This window comes from Ursus americanus, chromosome X (genome assembly GCF_024610735.1).
Source record: "Ursus americanus isolate L20-20 chromosome X, mUrsAme1.1.p, whole genome shotgun sequence".
NCBI classification, from domain to species: domain Eukaryota; kingdom Metazoa; phylum Chordata; class Mammalia; order Carnivora; family Ursidae; genus Ursus; species Ursus americanus.
Window position 1 is genome coordinate 37,824,242 of NC_142164.1, and position 22,628 is coordinate 37,846,869.

The following is a 22,628-nucleotide window of genomic DNA, read 5'->3' on the forward strand; positions in this document are numbered from 1 at the left end:
CTCCCTCAGTGTCTTTCCCAGTACCTGGCAGAATAAATGTTTGGTGAATTGGTGAACTGATGAAATAAAATGAAATAAAGAAACTTGCTGCTTCCTCCTTAGATGAGAGGGCTAATAGAGCCTTATAATTAGGAGGCTCTTGCAAATCATCTGGCTCAACTTCCACTTTACAGATGGGGAAGCTGAAGTTCAGTAAGGTGAGTGACTTAGTGACCAAGCTAAGATTTTGAACCTCTGTCTCTTGACTTTCAGATCTCCGTTCTTTTGCACTTCACCACACTGGCTCTCCACATTTGATTTTTATCACCACAGCAAGGCTTAGAGTTAGTACTGGCATCAGCAGATGCAAAGCAAGCCAAAGTAATTTTTCTAGTTTTCCTGAGAGTTCAAGTCTAATGGTAGGTAGTGGCTCTTACTTGGCTCTAGAGTGGGAATGCGGAAATGGGCGTGGGTTGTAAGTGTATTCATTACTGTCCGCTTTCAATTACGTAAGTATGGCGCAGATAAAGCCTCATTTTAGCCATTAACAACATACATGTAAGTGCTCTTTGAAAATACTGTTTGGTAATGATTGTATTTAATCACCCAGCTTTTTACTGGAGAGTTTTGTCCTTTTTTCCCTTCTTGTGCTTTTAAATGTGTAGGAGAGAGGCTAGCAGAAGAAACAGCTGCATTTTTCTTGCTCCAAGATAACCCTCCTGCCCTCCCCTCCAAACCATATCAGAAATGTATTCCTGAAATCCTACATTCAGAAATGCATTCCTTTGACCAAAGTAACAGTCAATCTCTTTGGGTCTTCTTTGCAAATATAAGTCCTCCTAGGCAAGAACACATAAAGGAAAAACCACTATAGTGAGTGTATCAGAGACTTTCATGGGGGCGGGAGGTGGTGTGTGACAAAGGCTGGGGACAGCTGGAAGACAAAGAGAGAAGATGAGTACATGATTGGGGGTGAGGCTAGAATTCACTGTTCCACCATTTTGATCAGGATTGGCTCAAAATAGGAATTTCCAGGGTGAGTTTCTCTTTCCTGGGTTTCACTAACACACCAAATTAATCGCTGACCTTTCCATCCTCCTTCCTGCTTCACAGGAACTTGTCCCCTGGGCTCCCTTCTCAATACCCCAAAGTTAACAAGATGAAAAGTTAGCCAGCACCCCATCCCCACCCCACCCTCAGCAGACACCCTTGTCCAGCCTTCCTTTCTGGACTTCAACCCTTTGTTTACTCCAAACCTTTCCCCTCCAAGGAGCACGTTGAGTCCATCCCCAGCCCTGTCACTACCTTCTCCATTATAGCCTTCCTGTGTATCTTGTTTCCTGTCCTGCTGCTGCCGCCCCCACCCCCATTCAGGCCCCTTTCACCTTGCCTCCGGCTCTTACTGTAATAACTTCCTAGCTGGTCTCCCTGACTCCAGTCTCTCTCCTTCAATCCAGTTTGTGCAGGTTACCAGATTAATCTTCCAAACACAGCTTTCATCAAATCCCTCTCCAGCTCCCGCACCCCTACTGCCTTTTGTATTCACTCCAAATGCCTTCATTTGGCTCTCAGGGCCTCTCACCTTCTGCCCTCATTCTTCTAGCCACCCTCCCTCCCCCACTTCATCAACCCCATTTCTCATTTCTCATTATTCCTTAACAGAGCCCTTCTCTTCAGCCAAGCTAATCTGCTTACCACCACCCCCATCTGCAATTTGCTCCTTTCTACTTCTTGTTCTTTTGCACGTACTGTTCTTTCTCCCTGCAAAGCCCTTACCCTCTCAGCTCTAGGAAACTGCATCCTTGACCTTTTTAACAAGTGCCTTTAAGATCTAACTTTTCCAGGAAGCCTTCCTGGATTAATTTGATCACCTCAGTTCTCTCTCTCTCTCTCTCTCTCTCTCTCTCCCCTCTCTCTCTCTTTTTTTTTGTTTGGGCCTCATGGGATTGTCAATATTCAACTATTTATAACACACAGAAATGGCAATTTCATATGATTCTGTGTAAAATGCTCCCTCCAACTTTTGACTACTCCATTTCTATTACTAATGTGTATTTTATTTATTTATTTATTTATTTATTTATTTATTTATTTATTTATTTATGACAGAGATGGGGGGCACATGAGTGGGGAGAATGGTAGAGGAAGAGGGAGAGAATCTCAAGCAGACTCCAGGCTGAGCAAGGAGTCTGATGGGGGTGGGTGGTGGGGGGCTTGATCTCATGACCCCAAGATCACAACCTGGGCTGAAACCAAGAGTCAGGCACTCAACTGACTGCACCACCTAGGTGCCCCAATGTGTATTTCTTTATATATTTCTTAAGTGGCTCTGCCATGTATTGCAGTTAGAGGGTTCACATGTCTGTGTTGCCATTGCTCTGTGAACTCTACAAGAGCAGAGGCAAGGTCTAATTCATCTCTGGTGCCATCCCTGCACCTAGTGTAATGCCCACTACATAGTAGACCCTCAATAAATATTTGTAGAACCAACCTGAAGGAATTGTTGCATCTTTTTGCTCTGTGAGGGATAGAGGAGGCCTGGAGATCCTCTAATCCTCTTAGAGAAGACCTGGAGAAAGCAACTTGTGAATCCCTGAGCCCCAGCACAATCAAATTACCAGACACATATAGATCTCAGCAAATAGCAAATCCATGGCAACCAGAGTGGCTGTGCACTTGCCTTTCCCTGGAAGCCTGCCAATTGCTACTTGCAGGCTCAAGAGAGCAAGAAAGCAAGTGCCAGATAGTTTTCCTACTTTGAGCTTCTCTGCCCTGCCCCACACCTCCACTGTGTGTGCCTGCATGGTCCTGGAGTGAGGAGAGTAGTGTGCTTTCTCTGTGCGCAATTTCTTAGATTCATAGATTTGGACCCCCGGGCGGGGGCACTAGCTTGCCAGTATGTCTAATAAAAATATAAAGCAGTCAATGAAACAGCACCCTTGGAACCCTTGAGGGCATTGCAAATGCTGTCAGTTAATCCTCCCTGCATTCATTACACAATGCTTTCTTTTCAGAGTTGCTATGGATGGCCCCTGAACTGTTGAGAACCCCAAAGGGCAGCAGGTTAGGTTCTTTTGCAGGAGATGTCTATAGCTTTGCCATCATCATGCAAGAAGTGATGGTCCGGGGCACCCCATTCTGCATGATAGATCTGCCTGCCAAAGGTAAGCAGAAGGTGAGAAAAGGCCACCAGGGGTCCACCATGACCCAGATCATCAGCCTAACCCAGGCTGTTGTAATTTGCCAGAAGAGTGAACACAGTTATGTGTTTGTGCTAACTGCCTGCTAGCCTGCAAATAGCCCGTGTTATGTGAAGGTGGGACTTAGAGCCAAACAGATTTAGGCATTTGGAAGAAGTTTCCCAACCCAAGAAGCTGGCCCTTTCCAAATTGTGACATAAACCAAAGACCTACAGGACCTATGTTGGATTTTTTTTTAGCAGCCTCCTCTACTTTGAGACACTCCCTGCCAGGTATTTCTTTGCCCCTCATGATGCTCCTGGATGGCAAAGTCCTTCCATACTTTCCCTGTGACATGCTGTTATCCTTATCTTTCAACAGAATGATTGCCTATCAGGCACAATCCATCAAGGAATGGTAAAACCAGTGGGCAAATGTATGAGGAGAAGCAGGATATTTGCATATTCTAAGAGTACGAACCCACTAGATACTTAGTAATTACAAGTGGAAAAATAATAAGTTTACTAGCAGAGGATGATGATCTTGCAGACACCACCTTAACCAAGTGATCAAGGTATATTGATATCATGTACTCCCTGACATGATGCACTGAGAAGGGCACAATGGCACCTTTGTGGAATTTTTGCAAAAAACGCATAACAGTCTGCCAAGGAGAAAACATCAGACACACCCCAAATGAGAGACATTTTGTAAAATAATTGGCCAATACTCATCAAAAGTATCAAAGTCATGAAAGACAGGGACAGAACGAGGAACCATCACAGATTGAAGGAGACAGAGACATGATAACTAAATGCAATATGGGATCTTGAATTGGATTGTGGGACAGAAAAGTGATATTAGGAATAAAATTGATGAAATTCAAATAAAGACTAGAACAGTAGTAATAGTAATGTATCCATATTAATTTCCTTTGTATTATGGTTATATAAGTTATTAACATTAGAGGAAGCTGAGTGAAGAGTATACAGGCAACTATTATACTAGTTTTATAACTTTTCCGGAAGTCTAAATTTATTTCAAAATAAAAAATGCAAACAACACAAAACAAAGAAACCCAAAATACTTATCTATCTTTTGCCCCACTCAGAGTCCCATATCACTCCTCTACTCAAAACTCCCTAACTGTTCCCCATCACTTGTCAAATGAAGTCCAGATTCCTCACATGACATACAAGGCTCTTTGCAATCTGGCCCCCAGCCACCTCTCTAAGCTTATCTCCTGTCACTCCCTACACTCCAGCTAAACCGCATGACTGAAAGTACCACAGTCTCTCTTACCTCTGTGCCTTCAAGAGAGCTGTTCATAGTCCCTGGAATGCCCTCACCTTTTCCCCACTTTGCCTCATCCAATTTTTGTCACTTCTCTGGGAAGCCTTCTCTGACCTCTTCAGTGTGGGCCAGATGGCCCCTCTGTCCTTACCTGTGTGGAATATCTGCTAGAATGCTTATATTGTTGGTCCTTATTTAGCTCCTCCATTGGACTATAAGCTCCTTGAGGGCATGAATTATGCTGGGCCTAAGTGGAGAGGTAACCCATTCAACTCAATGGTGTTCTGGTAAAAGGATAAGTACTCCCTTTACCAGAGAGTGGATGAGGGCAGTCACACTCCAAGGGATTAGTTCACATGGAATCTATTCCACCGAGAGCAGGGCACTGGAATGTATAGGCCAACCTGGGTTAAAGGAGCAGAGGTGTGACGTAACAAGGAGCTGACAAGTCAGAGGCAACAACCTCTCCTTCTTTCATGGAGGCAAGGGGACACTAATTATTGTATGAAGCAGCACTGTTGGAGTGTTACAGCCAGTGTAGGCGTGGGAAGGGCACACTGGTGGGGCAAGCAAGGTTTGGCGCCTGCTGGAGTTGGGGCTGTGGGGAGGGGGATGGGGATAAGAAATGAGCTGAAGAGATAGGGCTTAGATTTTACCCTGTGTGTTATGAGAAGTCATGAAAAGGTTTTAAGCAAGAAAGTGACATGGCCAAATTCATGTTTTAAGAATGTTTTGCAGAAGGCTAGGCTGGAAGCAGAGAGAACAGTTTGAGGTCCAGTGTGGGTTGCTGAGGACATTGAAGGCTAACTATTTTCTCCCACTTCCAGGGGTTTTTCACTCTTTGTCAGTCTGCCTGATCTGGACTTCTCAGTCACTAATGGCTTTTGGGACTGAATAGGGAGTTTTGGAACTCCCATTTGAAGTCTGAGGCATTTGGAAGTGGGACAATGTAGTAGATTGAGACTGCCTGGGGTCAAATTCAAATTCTGTCACTTGCTAGCCATGTGACTTTGAGCAATTTACTTTCTCTCTGTTCCTCATTTTCACCTTCTGTAAAATAAAAATAAGGGTTTCTACCTCATCTGTTTGTAGTGAGAATCTAATGAAAGAATGCATTCAAAGTTGTTAGCCCATAGTCTGATGCATAGTAAATGTTCCACTGAAAGTGGAATTCAAGGACAAGCAGTTAGGAGGATCTGGATAAGGTCTTGAACTATTTATTGTAGTTCTTAATCCTCTTTCCTAGGGGCCAGGCAGGGCTCACAGCATGGCTCTGGACTGGGCCTGGGCCTTCAGGGAGGGCTAAGTGGGTCTACTGTGGGGATTGGGAAGTTTAGATGATTTGGCGGTTGGTGAAGGGAGCCAGATCATTGAAGGTGTAGTGTTAGAATTGACATCAGATAGTTCACATTTAAAACCTCAAACCTAAATGCAGGATAAAGCTGTCCCTAAATGATACTACTAGCCCAATTGATTAATTTCTTGTCCCCTCCTCAATTGACTAATACTTCCTTTGCTCAGAGACAACTTATATTCAAGCCACTTAAGGAGAAAGCAAAGGAGATGGACTTTCTATGATGTTTTTTTTTTTCTGGTTAACCTCTTTCTTTGCTAAAACTCCATGATCTTTGTCAAATCTTAGTGCTTTTTCTATGATTTATAAAACTTTCTCTTCTTACTTCTGGACAGAAATCATAGACAGACTTAAGAAGCCTCCTCCTGTGTACAGACCAGTGGTTCCTCCTGAGTATGCCCCTCCAGAATGTCTCCAGCTGATGAAGCAGTGCTGGGCTGAAGCTGCAGAACAGTGACCAACTTTTGATGAAATATTTAATCAGGTCAGGAATCTGTGAATCTTAGCACTGCCCAGAAGTCATCCTAAAGCCAGCCTACCCAAAACTAACTCCTTGGGTTCTCATCATATTGTGAAAGGAAACTCTTGCAAGAGAAAAAAAATCGCTCTTCTTGGGGAGGAAGCTGTCGGGTGGCTACCTGGGGCCTTTGATACTGTAGCATCCCCAGCACATCCTCTAAGAGCGCAATGGTTGATTTTAATGTGCTTCTGTATATGAACCTCTGTTTCAGACCATCTACAATCTGACCTTACCAACCTTTCAGAACTAGAATTGAACGACTGGGCACTTGCAAGGCAATGGCATTTAGACTGTTAAAAGATGGGTGTCATAGAATAGATGCAGGTCCTCATACAGCCATGTTTGCTTTGGAGATCCCAGAGAACTCTGCTGAGTATACCACTGAAGTAATGCCAGGTGGTTTTGAGGGGTTAGGAAAGACATAGTGTCTTTCAAAGGATGCTCATGACAGAAGAAAGTGCAAATGGGGAGTACAAAAGCAGGAGATTTTTTGGGTTCCTAGGGAACCACTTGAGGCAATGAGTGCAAAAAAATGGTAAACTCTCTCCTGAAGATGCTGAATTTCTAAAGAGGCTGACTCTTACCCTGGAGTTGGGGATAGGAAGGGGGAAATGAGGAAAGGACAGAGAGAGCCCCGCTAAGGGGAGCTAGGGCGCAGTTCTTATGTTGGAATATACAGCTTAGGGCTTTGTTAAAACTACAGGATACTGAAACTGAGGGTTCTCTCTGTGAGTGCTGTGTCAGCTCTGGTGGAGAGGCTTTTGAGCCTGGCTGGAGTACAGCACTGAGATGCTTTGTGAGTAGCAGGTATCTGAGGCAGAAAAAAGAAAGAGTTGGATTGAAAGCCTGAGGGGCCCTGCATATGAAGTCATCCATGTCCCCAACTAACAATGCCTCCATTAGCCTGGCTGGGTTTCTTGAGGACACTCAAACAGGTATTCAATAGTATGGAAAAGGCAAAGGACCATGAAGGTCACATTTCTGAAAACTTACCATGAGGCAAGAGAAAAAACATTTGCCCTTGTGTTGATGCTAGAGATGTTATTTCAGAAGGCAGCAGAGAAGCTGGTGATAGGAGTGCACATCATACAGCCTTCAAACAGACATTGGTGGGGCTGCCTTCACTGAAATGCTTTGGTGGAAGTTTAGATTGTCTGAGAGACCAGGATAGCTTGCCAACTTCCCTGCAGCTTAAGAAAGCTTAAATGGAAGGAGGAGGAGAGGGAGGCTCCCTGGGTTAGGCAATAGGGGAGCCTTAAACATCTGAGCAGGCTACTGAGATTACTTGCAGGACCTTGGAAGACGTGTAGATGTGGACCAGGCTCAGTTACTCCTGGTCTCAGCCTTGGGGCATTGAGTGCTAAGGGGAGCATGTGTGGCCCAGCTGCATAAGAAGGTTCATTGGGGCAGATTCCTAGATGTCTGTTCAGTGAAACTACCACCAGTCTTTTTATTGTTGTAAACACAGCCTTGTGCACACTGAACACATCAACAAGGAGGGGCAACCCCCTCGTGATTCCAATGCTACGCCAAACTCCCTGTCTCTGTAGATGGACAGGGCCTCAGGAGGGCACATTAAAAATCAGTGGCATGCAGCTACCGCTAAAGGATCAGGGCATAGAATGGGGCAAGACCAGTTAAATTTCTACATGACCCTGACTGGCATGAAGGGTAGGTGATAGGGGCACATCGTTATTCCTGGCCCCCCATGGTAAGATAGTAAGAAATAGGGGTAGATCTTACCATGTAGATCTTGGGTCGTATTTAAGAGATCAAGGAACCATCCACTGTCCAAGAACTGGTAACACACTGGCATTAGAAGTCAGGATGACTTAGTAGGTTGATTATCCAGAAAGGCAGAACAATACTCCCTGCCCTCTCTCCCCTTATCCCACTCACAAATGGCCTGGGCTCAAGACCAGATCCTATTGCTTTTGAAGTGACTTCTACTCATGTGACAGTATCTGAGAGCTGGAGAATCCTTCCCAGAACACTTTTGTTCAGACTTCAAAGAGCCAGAAGTGTAGAGGAAGAGCTACTAAGGGAAAAAGAGCCCTGTGAATGGGCCAGGGTAACAATGAGGTTGAATGGTGACTTTTCCTATCTATACCTAGGTTTACTTCTTTTTAGAGGAAGGGATTTGTGATAAGGGGTCCTACACCATCATCTCTGAGTTTGGAGAGTAAAAATTCTCCTGGCTCCTTTTTCTGTTTTACTTCCAGTTTAAAACCTTCAATAAAGGGAAGAAGACCAATATCATTGATTCCATGCTTCGGATGTTGGAGCAATATTCTAGCAACTTGGAAGATTTGATCCGAGAACGGACTGAAGAGCTGGAAATTGAAAAACAGAAAACGGAAAAGCTTCTAACACAGATGCTACCACAGTATGTGTGAACACCTGAGGAGTGTGAATCCTTGTATCAGTGTGTTCTATTAAAAATAGAAAAAAAAATTACCCATCAACTAACTGCTCCCGCCCCCCCACCGTCCTGCACCCTCTCTACCCCCAGTAGGCTTGAGTCACACCTTCAAATCAGAGATGAATTGGAAACCAAGGGAGTAGAGCACACCTTCCTAATTTCCCACTACCTGTGGAGCATGCTGGTCATTTAAGTTTTTGGTGCTTCAGTTTTTCTATGTGTCACTTCATGACTTTGCCTGGAAGCTGACCAATTAAAAGGAGTCGGTTCTTTGAGCTCCTAGAAGAGAGTAGCAGAGTTGTTTTTCTAGGGTTTTCCTTCCTTAGTTCAAAGCCTTACCTGTTGATACTGTTTCCAAAGTTTCCAAGGCACCTGATCCTGGTGTAACATGATCTTCTACGAGATAATTGGAGAAACTGATCTCATGCAAAACAACCACCTGGGATCATTCCCTGAGTGAAGGGACAGCTGAGGAAGAAGGATAGCTGAAAAATCTCCACAAAAACAAAGACCAGGGCTGTCTGTTCAGTGCTGTATTCCAGCGTCTGGCACAGTGCCTGGCACACCATAAGCACTCAAAATGTATTTATAGACTAAATTAAAGAATTAATGTTTTCATCCAGATGACATCCTATTCCTCATCATTTACTTGGCAGTGATTTTTGGAGAAATTGTGTTCTAGCAGATGTGTATGTGGCATGCAGGGAGGCCTGTGTCCTCTGAGGAATAGCTGTGTCTGCTTTTCAGATCAGTTGCCGAATCCCTCAAAAAGGGCTGCACGGTTGAACCTGAGGGCTTTGACTTAGTCACCTTGTACTTCAGTGACATCGTGGGCTTCACCACCATCTCAGCCATGAGTGAGCCCATTGAGGTGGTAGATCTTCTCAATGACCTGTACACACTCTTTGATGCCATTATTGGCAGTCATGATGTCTACAAGGTAAGTTATTGAACAGAGAAATATATTCTAGAGAGAAATTTTTATATGAGGTTTGTAATTCCAAAATTAAAAGGTGGAATTTTAGTAAATGTTGTTATGTAGGAAGTAAAATTTCTTTCTTTCTTTCTTTCTTTCTTTCTTTCTTTCTTTCTTCTTTCTTTCCTTCCTTCTTTCTTTCTTTCTTTCTTTCTTTCTTTCTTTCTTTCTTTCTTTCTTTCTTTCTTTCTTTCTCTTTCTTTCTTTCTTTCCTATTTCGGTTTCAGATGTAGCATCCAATACTTCATCAGTTGCGTATAACACCCAGTGCTCATCACATCACATACCCTCCTTAATGCCCACCACCCAGTTACCCCATCCCCCCCCACCTCCCCTCCAACAACACTCAGTTTGCTTCCCAGAGTTAAGAGTCTCTCATGGTTTGCCTCCCTCGCTGATTAAGGAAGTAAAATTTAAATAGTATACCACTCCAATGGTATCTTATTAGAAATGAAAGCCAGACAGAATGCATACAATTTCACACTTTACAGTATGAACCGGGCAAGAGATTGCCAATCAGATTTCTCTTGAGCCGTTTTTAGAACTGAGACTAAGAAGAGTTTGAAGCCAAAAGGGTTATTGTACTTCAGTGGCTAAGTAACCACAGGGTTGGCAGTCTCATACTAGGTACTGAAGGGGAGACAGAAGAAGCATTGGTGCTTTGCCTGTAGTTGGTGACTGCTACAGAGTTCATCTTCATGAAGCTTGTGTAGCTCTAACACCTGCTGTTAAAACTTGCTTTGTTCTTTTAAGTACCATTTTCATACAAGAGGGAACTCTGGCATCACAGAGGTCGAAGAACTATTAGACCTGAGGGTCTTTGGGATTGATACAGGGTAACCAAGAGCCCACCTAGTGGTCTGAGGTCTAGGGAAGTCATTTACCATGAGGTTGCAACCCCCTGCTCCCACCTTCCCGCCACACCTCCAGCTGTCAATTTCCACTCTTCCTATCCAAGGTTGCAGAAGATGAGCAGAGAACAGATGACTATGTTCACTCATTTGGGTGCCATGCTTCCTTACCCTTGATTTTTATGTGTTGTCTTATCTCTAGACAGAAAATGACTAAAAATCTTATAGCTCGGCAAGGCCATTTCCATGTTCTCTGCAGCATGGATACTTGTCTTATTGTTGGAGAAATATGCCCCAGGCATCCCGAACTTTTGACAGCTCCTCTGTCCCAGGAACCAAGGTAGAGCTGGGGAATGAGTACCTCCATTCATTGGATCCTTCACAGTAGTCGGAAATGTTCCAACTCTCAAATCACACACAGGGCAGTGTGTTTATCTCAGATTAGACAGGGCCCTTTCAGGTCAGGTAGAGCCCCTCAGGGCTAGGCCGCCCACCTAAATAGGGCTCAGAAATAGACATCATACCTGTCAATCAGCCAGAGCTGCAAACTAATCAAGAAGCACACATGGAAAACACAGTGGAGGAAAAATCCATGGAATCAGACTACCTGTCTTAACTTGTTGAACTCAAGCAGCCTGAAGAGAAAAACAAATCACTGAAAGCTAATTCAGTTGAAACTCAAATCAAAGATGATTCAGCTTGGGCAGTAACACAGCCACTGGTTTAATCAATGCAGCTGATACTGTTCAGACAATTGTTGGAAGTCTTAGGGGTGAGACCATAGATATTTTGGTACTCCATGGCTACAGTAGGGAGTTAGTGGGCTGTTTCCAGGTTAGAGCAGGACTATCCAAATCCAAAAATGAAATCTAATTTTTTCAGTCCTGTTTATTAAAAACAACAGTACAAAGGAAATAAAATTGAACCAGCAGTGAGTCACCAAACCCGTTTGTGTTTTCATTTTCTTTACCTGTAAAATTGGAATCACCTCCCCTGGCACTTGATAATCTGAAATGGAAGTGAGAAGGTTACTGCAGAATTACAAAGCTGGTGATTTGTTTTCAGTTTCCGTTCTCCTGACACCACCCAATCTCAACCAGCTCCCTTTCTATACCTCCTCTGCCCTTTCTGTGTCCTTCTGCTGGCTCACGCCAACCACAGTCCTCCATAGCAGTTTCTCACCAAGGCTAGGCAGTGCCAATGCCCCCTGCCCTTCTAATCTCCTTATCCATATCTGTGGGGACTCCTGAGTGACTGACTCGTTTCGAGGAAGCGTCGACCACTATTCTTTGATAATGGCCAGCCAGTGAGTCTCTGCCTTCCATATAACATTTGCATTGTACCTGTTGCCTTCCACTGTGCAGGTAGGCATGCTTATTTGAGGGCAGAGATCCTTTTCTCCAATTGCACCAGGAAAGGGAGGCCCTGGATGGAAGCATGGTGAGGTACAAAGTCCCGTGGGTTCACCGCATTATTGTTACTGGCTATATAGAAAGTCATGATGAGAGGCCTATTGCTGATTACTAAACTTTCTCTGGAGCTGAGTCATGGCCATCATTCCATGGCTTGTGTCAAGACGTATCAGTTTGGTGATGATAATGATGATGATGATCACTTGCACTTATCCATCAGGCAGGCTTTAAGTGCTTTGGCGTATAATAAGTTATTTAAGTCTTTAGAAAACTCTATAAGGTAGGTACTGTCATTATCCCTATTTTACAAATAAGGATATTAAAGCACAGAGAAGTTAAGTGACTTGGCAAGGCCACACAGTTTGTAAACGGTGCATCTGGGATTCTAACCAAGGCAGTATGACATCAGAGTTTCATGGTCTTAACTATTGCATTCCGTGAGTGCAGTTCTCTAAAAGAGCATGGATTTTAACTGGATCCAAACTTGTACTAGCAGAGATGACTGGCACATTTCATGGAAGTCCTTCCAACTTACTTATCTTTTGGATTTACTTGAAAAGCTTCAACTTACTAGTCACCTAAAAGAGTGAGCACACTTCTTTTGGGAAGATGAGGAATACAGATTTGCCTTTCTTTACTGGTGTCCAGCTCAAAGCAGCTGAGGGAGGGTTCTGCTGCCCCTTTGAGAGGTGGCACTAGGAGAGGAGGAGGTAGCTGGGGGAAAAAAGACTCAGTTCTCATACCCAAGGGACTACAAAACTGACTTCATCATATTAGCAATGCAAAGCAGAAGGAAGAATCTCTTCCACCTCCTTCTTTTTCCTTTCTCTATACTTGCCTTAAGGCTGCCCTGGCTCATTTACCAGAAATCTTCTAGAGAAACGCTTGCTAGAGGAGTGCCATATTCACCTTCTCCTAGGGGGTTCTTCCATGGACATCCATGGATACTCCTAGAAATCTCCCCTTTTCCTTCTCCCAGGAATTACTTGGGGCCTGATAATTCTCTAGGGCCAGCCAGAAACCTGCAAAGTAGCTTATTTCAGAATCTATGGGTGTGGGACCTAGACATCAATTTTTTTTCATGAAGTTCCTTAAGTGATTCTAATATGTAGCCAGACCTTGAACCTCTGACAGTTTCTCCCCATCTTCCTCACTTGACAAGAAATAAGCCTCCCTCATACCCCTTAAACTCTGTGAAACACACACACACACACACACACACACACACACACACACACACACACGTGTTATTTGCCTGCTAATTCTATTTCCCCTGATTCCCAGGTAGAGACCATTGGAGATGCTTACATGGTGGCCTCAGGCCTCCCAAAGAGGAATGGCAGCCGTCATGCAGCTGAGATTGCAAACATGTCCCTAGATATCCTGAGCTCCGTGGGTACCTTTAAGATGAGACACATGCCAGAGGTGCCAGTCCGGATTTGAATAGGCCTGCATTCAGGTAACAACAGCCAGCTAAAATAAGAAAAGATGTTGCCATGTGCCTCAAGAGAATATTAGAAAAGGTCGGGGAAAGTAGTGCTTCCCTGATAACTGGCAGCTGGATTATCCAGGTGTCTAGTGCTGCCTAATTTCTTTATGCCTATCCAAGTTTTACTTTCTTCCCAGCACCTGCACTACCCCATTGGGCAGCAGCCCTTGTTCTAGGTACCAAACGCTTTCAATCTACCTTTCTTGTTAGAGCCAACATTTCCTATGTGCCTCAAGGGAAGACTAGAGAAAGGGTAGTGCACCCCTGATTACTTTATGCCTAAAACTTCCCTCAACTGGCTTTTATGACGTGCTCCTCACCCTCTGAATGCTTTTTCTCCATTTCATTCACTGGCTCTCCTGGCAACTCCTGCTTTCTAACTGTGGCTCCTCACCCATGTTCTGCAAAGCTCTGAGTTGTGGTCTCCTTGCTCTCCGCGTGTCTTGATATGTTTCTCAACCAATCCAACCTGGCTTTCATTTTGTACCATTGTCTGATAATCTCTTCTGTCTCTACCTGTCCCTTAAATATTGATATTCCCCAAGGTTTTGTCTTTCATCTACTGTTTTTCTCCCCTTACATACTCTTCTCTCAATCATGTCTATGGTTTAACTGATGACTTCCAGCCCCACTCTGTACATGTCTTCTCCCTTAAGCTTCAGCTTTGTATATCAAACTTGCCACTGAAATTTCCACCTGAATGCTCTACATGGACCTCAGACTCAAATCCAAAACAGAATTATTTTCTTCCCACATAAGCTTCCTCCTCTTCCTGTATTTATTCTCTATTTTAGTTGGTGGTACTACCATCCACCTAGTTATTCCAGTTAGTTTTGGGAGTCATCCTCCTTGACTCATCCCTCACCCTGCCTTTCACCATTCAACCATTTACCAAGTCTTGAGCATTTTACCTTTTAAATATTTCTTGAATCTGTCTTGTCTCTACTTGACTCTCATGACTCAAGTCTAGCCACCAGCATCTTTTGCTTGGATCACTGCAATAACATCTCCTCGCTTCCACTCTTGCTTCTTTCTATCCATCCTTCTCATAGTCATTAGCATAATCTGTGTTTACTTGTTTCTCCTTCCATTAGACCATAAGCTTCTTAAAACATTTTTTGGGGGGAGGGTGACTGGCTGACTCAGTTGGTTGAGCATTCCACTCTTGGTTTTGGCTTAAGTCATGATCTCAGGGTCGTGGGATTGAGCCCCACATCAGGCTCCACACTCAGTAGGGAGTCTGCTTGAGAACCTCTCTCCCTCTTCCCCTGCCCTGCCCCCCTTGTTTGCTCATGTATGAGTGCTCTCTTTCTCTAAACTGAATAGATAAAATTTTTTTAAAAAGTTAAAAAATTTTAAGTAGACTCCATGCCCAATGTGGGGCTTGAACTCATGACCCCGAGATCAAGAAACACATGCTTTTCCAACTGAGCCAGTCAGGTGCCCCTAGACTCTATAAGCTTCTTGATGGCAGGAACCATATCTGACTCATGTTTGCATCCTGAATGCTTAGCACACAGCAAGTGTTCAGTATTTTTCTTTTAAAGAAAAGCCCTCATCTCTCATTTGTGTTTCAGTTCCATATCACCAACACTCCTCAGCACATTTCTTCTTAGATGATTCACCATTATTTTGAATTCAATGTATCTAAAAGTTCAAGTCACCTTTTCCCACAAACCATAAGCCAATGCCAATTTTCTCATGGTTGTCAGACAGCCAACAAGTCTGTTGATTCTCCTTTCATATGTCTCTCTTTCACCTCCCCCTTCTGCCCACCCCCTTCCCATCATCTCCTCCTTCCCAGTATTCATAACCTTGTGCTTGCATTATAGCTACCTAACAGGTTTCCCTCATTTTACTTTCTCCCCTTTCAATGCATTCTATACACTGATCTGAGAAGAAAAAAGGAAAAATCATTTTTGTCATGGAATTCCCTGCTCAAAATTCTCTAGTGGTTCAAGGTCTTCCATCTTGTACAGCCCAATATCCAATCTTGTCTCCAGTTTTTCCTTAGCCCCTGAACTAAGCAGACTGCTTTCTCTAAAAGCTTCCCAAAATTCCATGCTCAATCCAAACCACAAATCTTTGATTCTTGTCCCTTTTCTCCTACTTAAATCTTACCCACCCACCACAATTCAAACAAAATCCTGTCTTCTCCTTTGGACCCTTCTTGACTGAACCAGGTCCTAATAAGCACCCCCTCCCACTTATCTTACTTTCAACCATACATTGTCTTGGGTTGTTGCTTAATTGCTTCCTGTTTAGTAGTCTCTTTAATTAGACTATAAACTCCTAAAGAACTGAGATCGTGTGTTACATTTCTTTTTTATTTCCCTTGGAGCCTAGCTCAGTGCTCAATGAATGCATATGAAAGGGTGAGAAATGAATTAAAATGAAAAACATAAGTTTTGTAGTTATTATTTATTTTTATCCTTATAAATTAAAGAAAGAACTTTTTGAAGGAAAAATGTTTAATTACTTTCTTTAACTCAGGAAATAGCAAGAAGATAATGCTGAACAATTTTAAATAGGAAGGGAGCAGAGGCCAGAAACGTAAGGGTAGAGAACTTTTTAGATACTCCTGAATTAGGTTTTCAGTATGGTTGCTGAAGTTTTTTTCAGGTAATGTTCACTATCTGAACACCTAACATGGCCATATTGAAATGCAAGAACAAAACACATTCTAAGAGTAAATAGAATATATTCTTGGATTATCTATATATGCTGCTTGTCCATGCCCCTAACACAAATGATTGAAAGTCAGCTCTACTTCTTTTCAGATTTTCCAATTGTCTTAGCAATAATTCTCCTGGGAAATAAATAGCCCCATGAGATCCCTCCTTCTGACCCTAAGACATAAGAAAGGGTCACATTTTTTTTTATTGCAACAAACATGCTTGGATCCTGAGTCCCTGCCCAGGCCTTTCTGGTTTGACTTTTATGCTTATTTGTCCCTGTTGACAGATGTAAGTATCTTGGGTGTAACTGTGACTTGGAAAAAGAATATAAATCAGAAGGGTAGTTATGTCTGCATCATTATAAACTTGCTTTCTTGGAGGGCAAAGAGTTTATTATTTATTGTAGGACTTTCTTCAGATTCCCAGAGCTATTTGGTGGCAACTTTGTTCTTTTATGCAGCTACATTCCTTCCTTTGGCAGTGTTCATCTATTAGCATTTGATGTATACCTGTTGACTGTAATCCCAACTGACTGCTACTCTACAGGGCCGGTTGTTGCTGGAGTGGTGGGCCTCACCATGCCCAGATACTGTCTGTTTGGAGACACTGTGAACACAGCTTCTTGGATGGAATCAACAGGGTTACGTGAGTACCTAAGTGATGGGATGGGATGGTAACCTCCTACTGTTGGAAAAGTGATTATTTTTCAAGAGGGGGAAAGGGAGCAGGATACCTGATGTTTTAATGTTTTTTAAAGAAATAAAAGCTAATTTGAGAAGATTAAGATTTTACACACATATTTCCTGGTCTCTAATGGCAAGCCAGTAGGGGGTGATGTTGGATTAAACATATACCTTTCTTGTCCTAGAAATGAAGCTGCAGCTAAGTGATACTGAAACAGTCAGTCAATTTGATCGAAACAGCTAAAAATGTTCTTTGGGTAAAGAAAAAAATTGGCCAGCCTGGTGGATTCGGGGAAGTCATGTTGAAAAAAGAAAAAGTAAGGGACTGGCATTTTTAGTTTTTCAACTAGTTTGTGGAGACACACCCAGAACCAGCTGCCTCCCACCCGACTACCGTTTGCTGCTCTAGTTCTCTTTTCAAACTAGTTAGGATCCTAGAAGTTCTGGTTTTATCAAATAGTCCCCTTGACTTTAGCTAGCAATAATCCCTCCACTTAAGGAGCTTGGAAATCTGAAATAATTCATTCTAATTTGCCTGTATATAAAATCTTTAGTTTTTATCAAAACAGGCATGGTGTCAAAGATACCATCTCCCCCCCTCTTCATTGAGAATAAAACTGTACAAATCTTTATGCCAGCTGTCTGTTGCCGGCACCTCTTTATCGGTTATTTACTGCCACTACTAAGGCAACGTCAGAATCACAACATGCCTTTACCTTTACCATGGTTGAGCAAAGCAATTTGTTTACGCTAATACAGGAAAGCATAGAAAACAATAATAGGTTCTATATACAGTTTTCATGGGTTTTCTATTAAAAAACACTGAAGCTCTTAACAACCCTGGCTTTGGCAGCTACTAGGCAAGACAAGCTCTTCCCAAACTCCGGAAGTATATGCAAACTAGTCACTGATGATATGGTGGCCTATATCACAGTGGGTGGTGCCCTGTCTGACCCCACTCCTCATCACTCATGTGCAGAAACAGGCTTGCACAATGGGTCCAGTCTTAGTCAATCTAGCCTGTGCGGCCATGATTAAGGAGGCAGCACGGAACTTAGAAGCTGTTGTCAGAATAAATTTTCTGACATCTGGGAAAGTCTTCGAACTCCACAGACATGGCAGAAGCCATGGAAGTAGTCATCCAGGAACTGCTGCATGCATATGACTTTGCTCTTGAAGTGTAACCCAAGATGAAGCGAAATTGATCATGGAACAACAATGCGAATTTGGCACAGCACTCTAGACTGATGTAAGCTTGTAGAAGACTGAAGTCATATTCTGGTCTGCACCAGGGAAACTCCAGTTATTTCACATTGGAAATACAGAGCTGAGAGCAGAAATTGAATTTTCAGATTTAGGCAGCACCTTGTCCAGTGATCAGCTAGGAAGAAGAAAATGGAGTGAATCATGCACAGCAGGTGTTTATTAAGCACTGACTATGCAATGGAAGGCATTGTGAGGGACACAAAGAAGCAGGCACATGTGGTCTCAGCACTAAAGGAGCTGGTTAGTGTGCTTTTCTGGAAACTAATGACTGTGACCAAAATAGGGCATTAAGCTTCACACCTGACTGAAGTTTTGCAAAGAGGTAGCCTCATGTTGGATATGAGACCAGGACATGTTAGAGTTCTATTAAAAAATTAATTTCATCAATATCTCCATTATGGCCAGTTGAATTCATTGATTCTGGAATGCAAGTAACTGGTGACCCAGTCCTGGAGTGAGTCTCCTTGCCACACACCTGGATGCTCGTTAGAATGAGCTATCTCTCTCTTTTGACCTGTGTGTTCCCCACTAGTAGAATTATGACTGACGACCAGATGCTAATGGAATGGCATACATGGGGCTGGCTAAGGACACCTAGATGAGCATGTGGCTTTTAGCAACCCTTTTTGAGCAGAGGTTTTGGGTGACCATGAGTTAGTGAGGAAGACACAAACAACAGTACTGAGCTGGAAGGAAAGTTATTATGTTATTATGTGAAAGTTATTATGTGAACACATAGCAGAAATTTCTTGCCGTTCTTTCCAGCCATGCCTTCCTACTTAGATTGTTCTCAGCTTCTAAAAGAATTAAATTTTCTCAAGTGTGTGTAGGAATAAGTTTTGGATTTTTATTTAGGACTCAACTTGAACAGGTCTTACTTCATAGGATAAGAGTTTTCAAGAAAGTCAAGGATTCTACCTGAGTTAATAATAAATGATTGTTCTTCACCGAGGAATTACACTTAGTTTCTACATAAAATTTTTCATCGTAGTTCTCCATGTAACACTCTTATCCCAGGTGGGGCTCATTAGTTGGAAAATAATACATTCGTGTGTGTATACATCTAGAAGCATCTACCCAAAGGAAAGCTATAAATGTACAATTGTCACAGAATGTTGACTGAGGTCTTGGGACAATTTTATTGATGTTCTATTTTAAGTGCAGCAATGTTGGAAGATAGCTGTATGGATGTGTATGTAAAAAGACACCCTGTTGTCTCTTAAGTAGGATATGTAGACCTTGGGAGCTCTGCTTTAGCAGCAGCCTGTGGAAGAAGCTGCTGAAACCTAACTTCCCTCTGAGGAGGTTACATTTCAGCTGAGAGCACAGTAGTAGTAGCTGGTTTCTCAATCACAACCCTCGAGTTAAATTAACACCTTTATATTACATGGCCTTTCATCTGAGATAGTGTCTAGGAGGCTGATAGGTGCTATAGCTAACACCTTATTTGGGCCTGGTGAGGAAGGCCACCATTCCCCGTTCCTCCTCCTGTGAAACCCTACCTGAAGCTTTCTCTCGGGGACTTTTCCTAGGGTCTCATTCATTTAGGAGTGGGGGTATTTATTACATTAATATTTTCTCATTGATTCTACCTGGAAGCATCCAAAGTCATGTCTGTCTTTGTTTTACAGCTTACCGCATTCGTGTCAGTCACAGCACCGTGACAATTCTTTGAGCTCTGAGTGAGGGCTATGAAGAGGAGCTTCGAGGAAGGACAGAGCTCAGGGTATAATGTCTTTTTTTTTTAATCAAACCACTTGGACCACCTGCTTCTGGAGAGGTTATGGTCTGCTGAAAGAGTTTACCTGGATGTCTGAGACTTAGAGCTATAATTTGGGCAGAATTTCCACCCCTATTTGCAGTTGCCGAGAGATTGTTCCTTTTTGCTTCAGTTTTCTTCCCTTTAAAATATGGCCACCGTGAGGAGGATTGTTAGAACTTCTTCTGAAGTTTTCAGACTATGAGCTGCATCTTTCTCTCTTAAAGGATAGCCCAGAATTTGGCTTTTCAGTGAGCTGCACTATTATTTACATCATCTAACTTCCATTTTATTTACTCTTTGGCAGTTCCAGACATGATTCAATAAGCTAAAGTATTAGTGAGTTTGGGTTTTCTATTTGCCTGCTCAGTGGCCACCTTTCTAATTTTTCATCCACACTATTAACAATCCCCCCCCCCCATTTACAGAGAGGTTTTATGTCTTCCCCCAAGGACCAGGAGGAATAAAGTCAGTTCCTGTGAAAAACATTTTGCAGCATCTTTTCTCTCTGATAGGACTATCCCTTGATCTGGGATTCAGGATTAGAATAATTTTACCTTTTCTTTTTTTCTTTTTTGCTATCTCCACTGGATTCTTTTCATTTTCCTCTGGATAACCCCAGAGCCCCTGACTTCCCCATTTGTAAGAGGCTCTAGAGAGCTGATCATCTAACTTCTTCATTTTTAGACGAGGAACCAAGGCCCAGAGAGGTGAAGTAACTTGATCAGGGTCACACAGTCAGCTGGCAGAATCAGGACAAAACCCAGGAAGTCTGACTTCCCATTCAGTACCCTTTCTATGGTACCATTGTGCATGAAAATTATTTTCTCAGTCATTATACTTGGGCAAACCAAAACCCAGGTACTGAGGGATCCACAATTTGTTTCTGTCATTGGCAAGCCTTCCTTAGATGGTGGCAATTTACGTATAAAAGGATTTCAGAAGTTAGAGATTGGAAGACTTGATTCTGGTTGATCAGTTCCTTTTCTGGCTAGTTCTGGTTTGTCTCTTCCAATAGATCTTAATATCTTCTAGCAGATGTGATGAGTCATTTATGAGGGGACAGAGGTTCCTATCCCACCTCTGCAGAGAACTCAGTGAGATGATAGGAGTGGTAAAATTACTTAAATAGTGAATCACCTCACTCAAGCCACCTAGGCGATCCCTCTATATATTGACATTTCTTAGCAGAGGAGGACAAAGATGGCTTTATTTCCTGAGGCACTTACCTCTCTGTATTGCTGGGTACATATTCTATCATCTAAAAGCTGAAGAGCTGAAGAGGTGACACTTTTGAAACTGAAAAGGAAAAATATGGCCCCACCCCCATGGCTTTTATTGCCCCCCAAATTCCAGTTAGGAAGAATCATATCTTTGGGTGTTTTGAGTACAAAAACAGGACTACTTCAAAAGGGCCCTTTGCAGCTTCACAGTTTCCCTTACCCCAGGGAATTTGGGAACCTGCTACAGCAAGTTGGAGGAAGAGGTAGGGAGAAGCTTCCCCTGAGGCCATGTCAAGCCTTGCTTATTGAGGGGGTAGAGGCTTCCTGATCAAAAGGGAGATACTGAGAGAGAAGAGAGGGGGGCTCCAGGGGAAAGGAAGGGGCAATGTGAAGAAGAGAATAGGAAGTCTCAAAGAAGAAAGAAGATGGGAGATCCTGTCTGCCTCTGTATCCCTGCCCCTGACCAGAGGCAGGTGTTGGACGTTACATAGTAGGGACTGGGGGACAGGAGATTCCTTGTCACTCGGGGGCATGCAGTATATCCCCAATAAGACCACATCACCAGTACACTTCAGAAATTCTGATTCAACATTTCCATCCCTCATTCACTCTGTGTTGCTGGAAAGCAATAATTGCTTTAGTACATGGGTCAGAAGGACCACATTTGATAGCCTGCCAGGTGTGGTGGCAAAGGCGATAGTTGAAAACATCCTCTCTTTTCCAGCTGGCTGATATTTGAAATTCCTCCATCAGAGTCTCTTCTCTTGGGCTCAAGGATTGGATCCAGTAACAACACTCTTTTCCCACTCCATCTCCTTCATTGGAGTGATGACACTTTGTTGCTTCCCCTAGTGGAATCAAAAGTGTGGATTTGGTTGGGTGAGAGAAGAGAACATAGTGCAGTTGAGTAATTAGGTGGGTGGGGTTTACAAAGAAAGATATCAAACTGAGGAAGTTGAGGTAGGTTGGGGGAAGACTCATTTAGAGGTGACAAGCTCAGCCTCTCTGGGGAGTTGTCCTACTGCACACCTCAACCCCCTCTTGTACTGTACTGACAACAAATCATCAGTGCTTAACTGGCCAATTCTGCTTTTTCCAGTATTTCTCTCCTAACAGCCCAGTGATAAGTCATCTTATTACCTCTTCTCTTACATGAGTCCTATTTCAGTTACTGTTTTTCTGACAAGTTTGAAGCTTCTTGCTGAGACTTTGTATATATCTAGGCTTATCAGTTGTATTTACTAAGGCCTCTTAGGTAAATTTACATTCTGAGAAGACTTTCCCAAATGGTTGTTCTGAGCCAGTTTACATCCTTGCCAGAGGTGGGCACTTGTGTCTTGTCTCTGAATTCTGGGGCTAAATAGTATTTGATTCTAAGGCCCCTAAGCAATAGTCCTATTTTATTTGTGATTTCTCTTTATTCCCCAACCTCTTCCACTGCTATCTTCAACCTCTAAACTCACATGCACAAGTTTGCACATGTGTAAGCATGTGCAGCCACACATATGCACACGCAAACACATACCAGCAATTGAGCTAAGAAG

The 22,628-nt window shown here is 43.0% G+C and overlaps 1 protein-coding gene across 1 annotated transcript in view; it reads left to right on the top strand.

The window, feature by feature from the left end:
* Positions 1-22,628, top strand: part of GUCY2F (guanylate cyclase 2F, retinal) — a 94,416-nt gene that overhangs the window by 68,132 nt on the left and 3,656 nt on the right. The window contains 7 exon segments of the mRNA XM_087859604.1: positions 2,994-3,143; positions 6,141-6,289; positions 8,548-8,711; positions 9,495-9,687; positions 13,271-13,445; positions 16,700-16,798; positions 19,734-19,828. Of these exon segments, the coding sequence (XP_087715730.1) occupies positions 2,994-3,143; positions 6,141-6,289; positions 8,548-8,711; positions 9,495-9,687; positions 13,271-13,445; positions 16,700-16,798; positions 19,734-19,828 (1,025 nt within the window).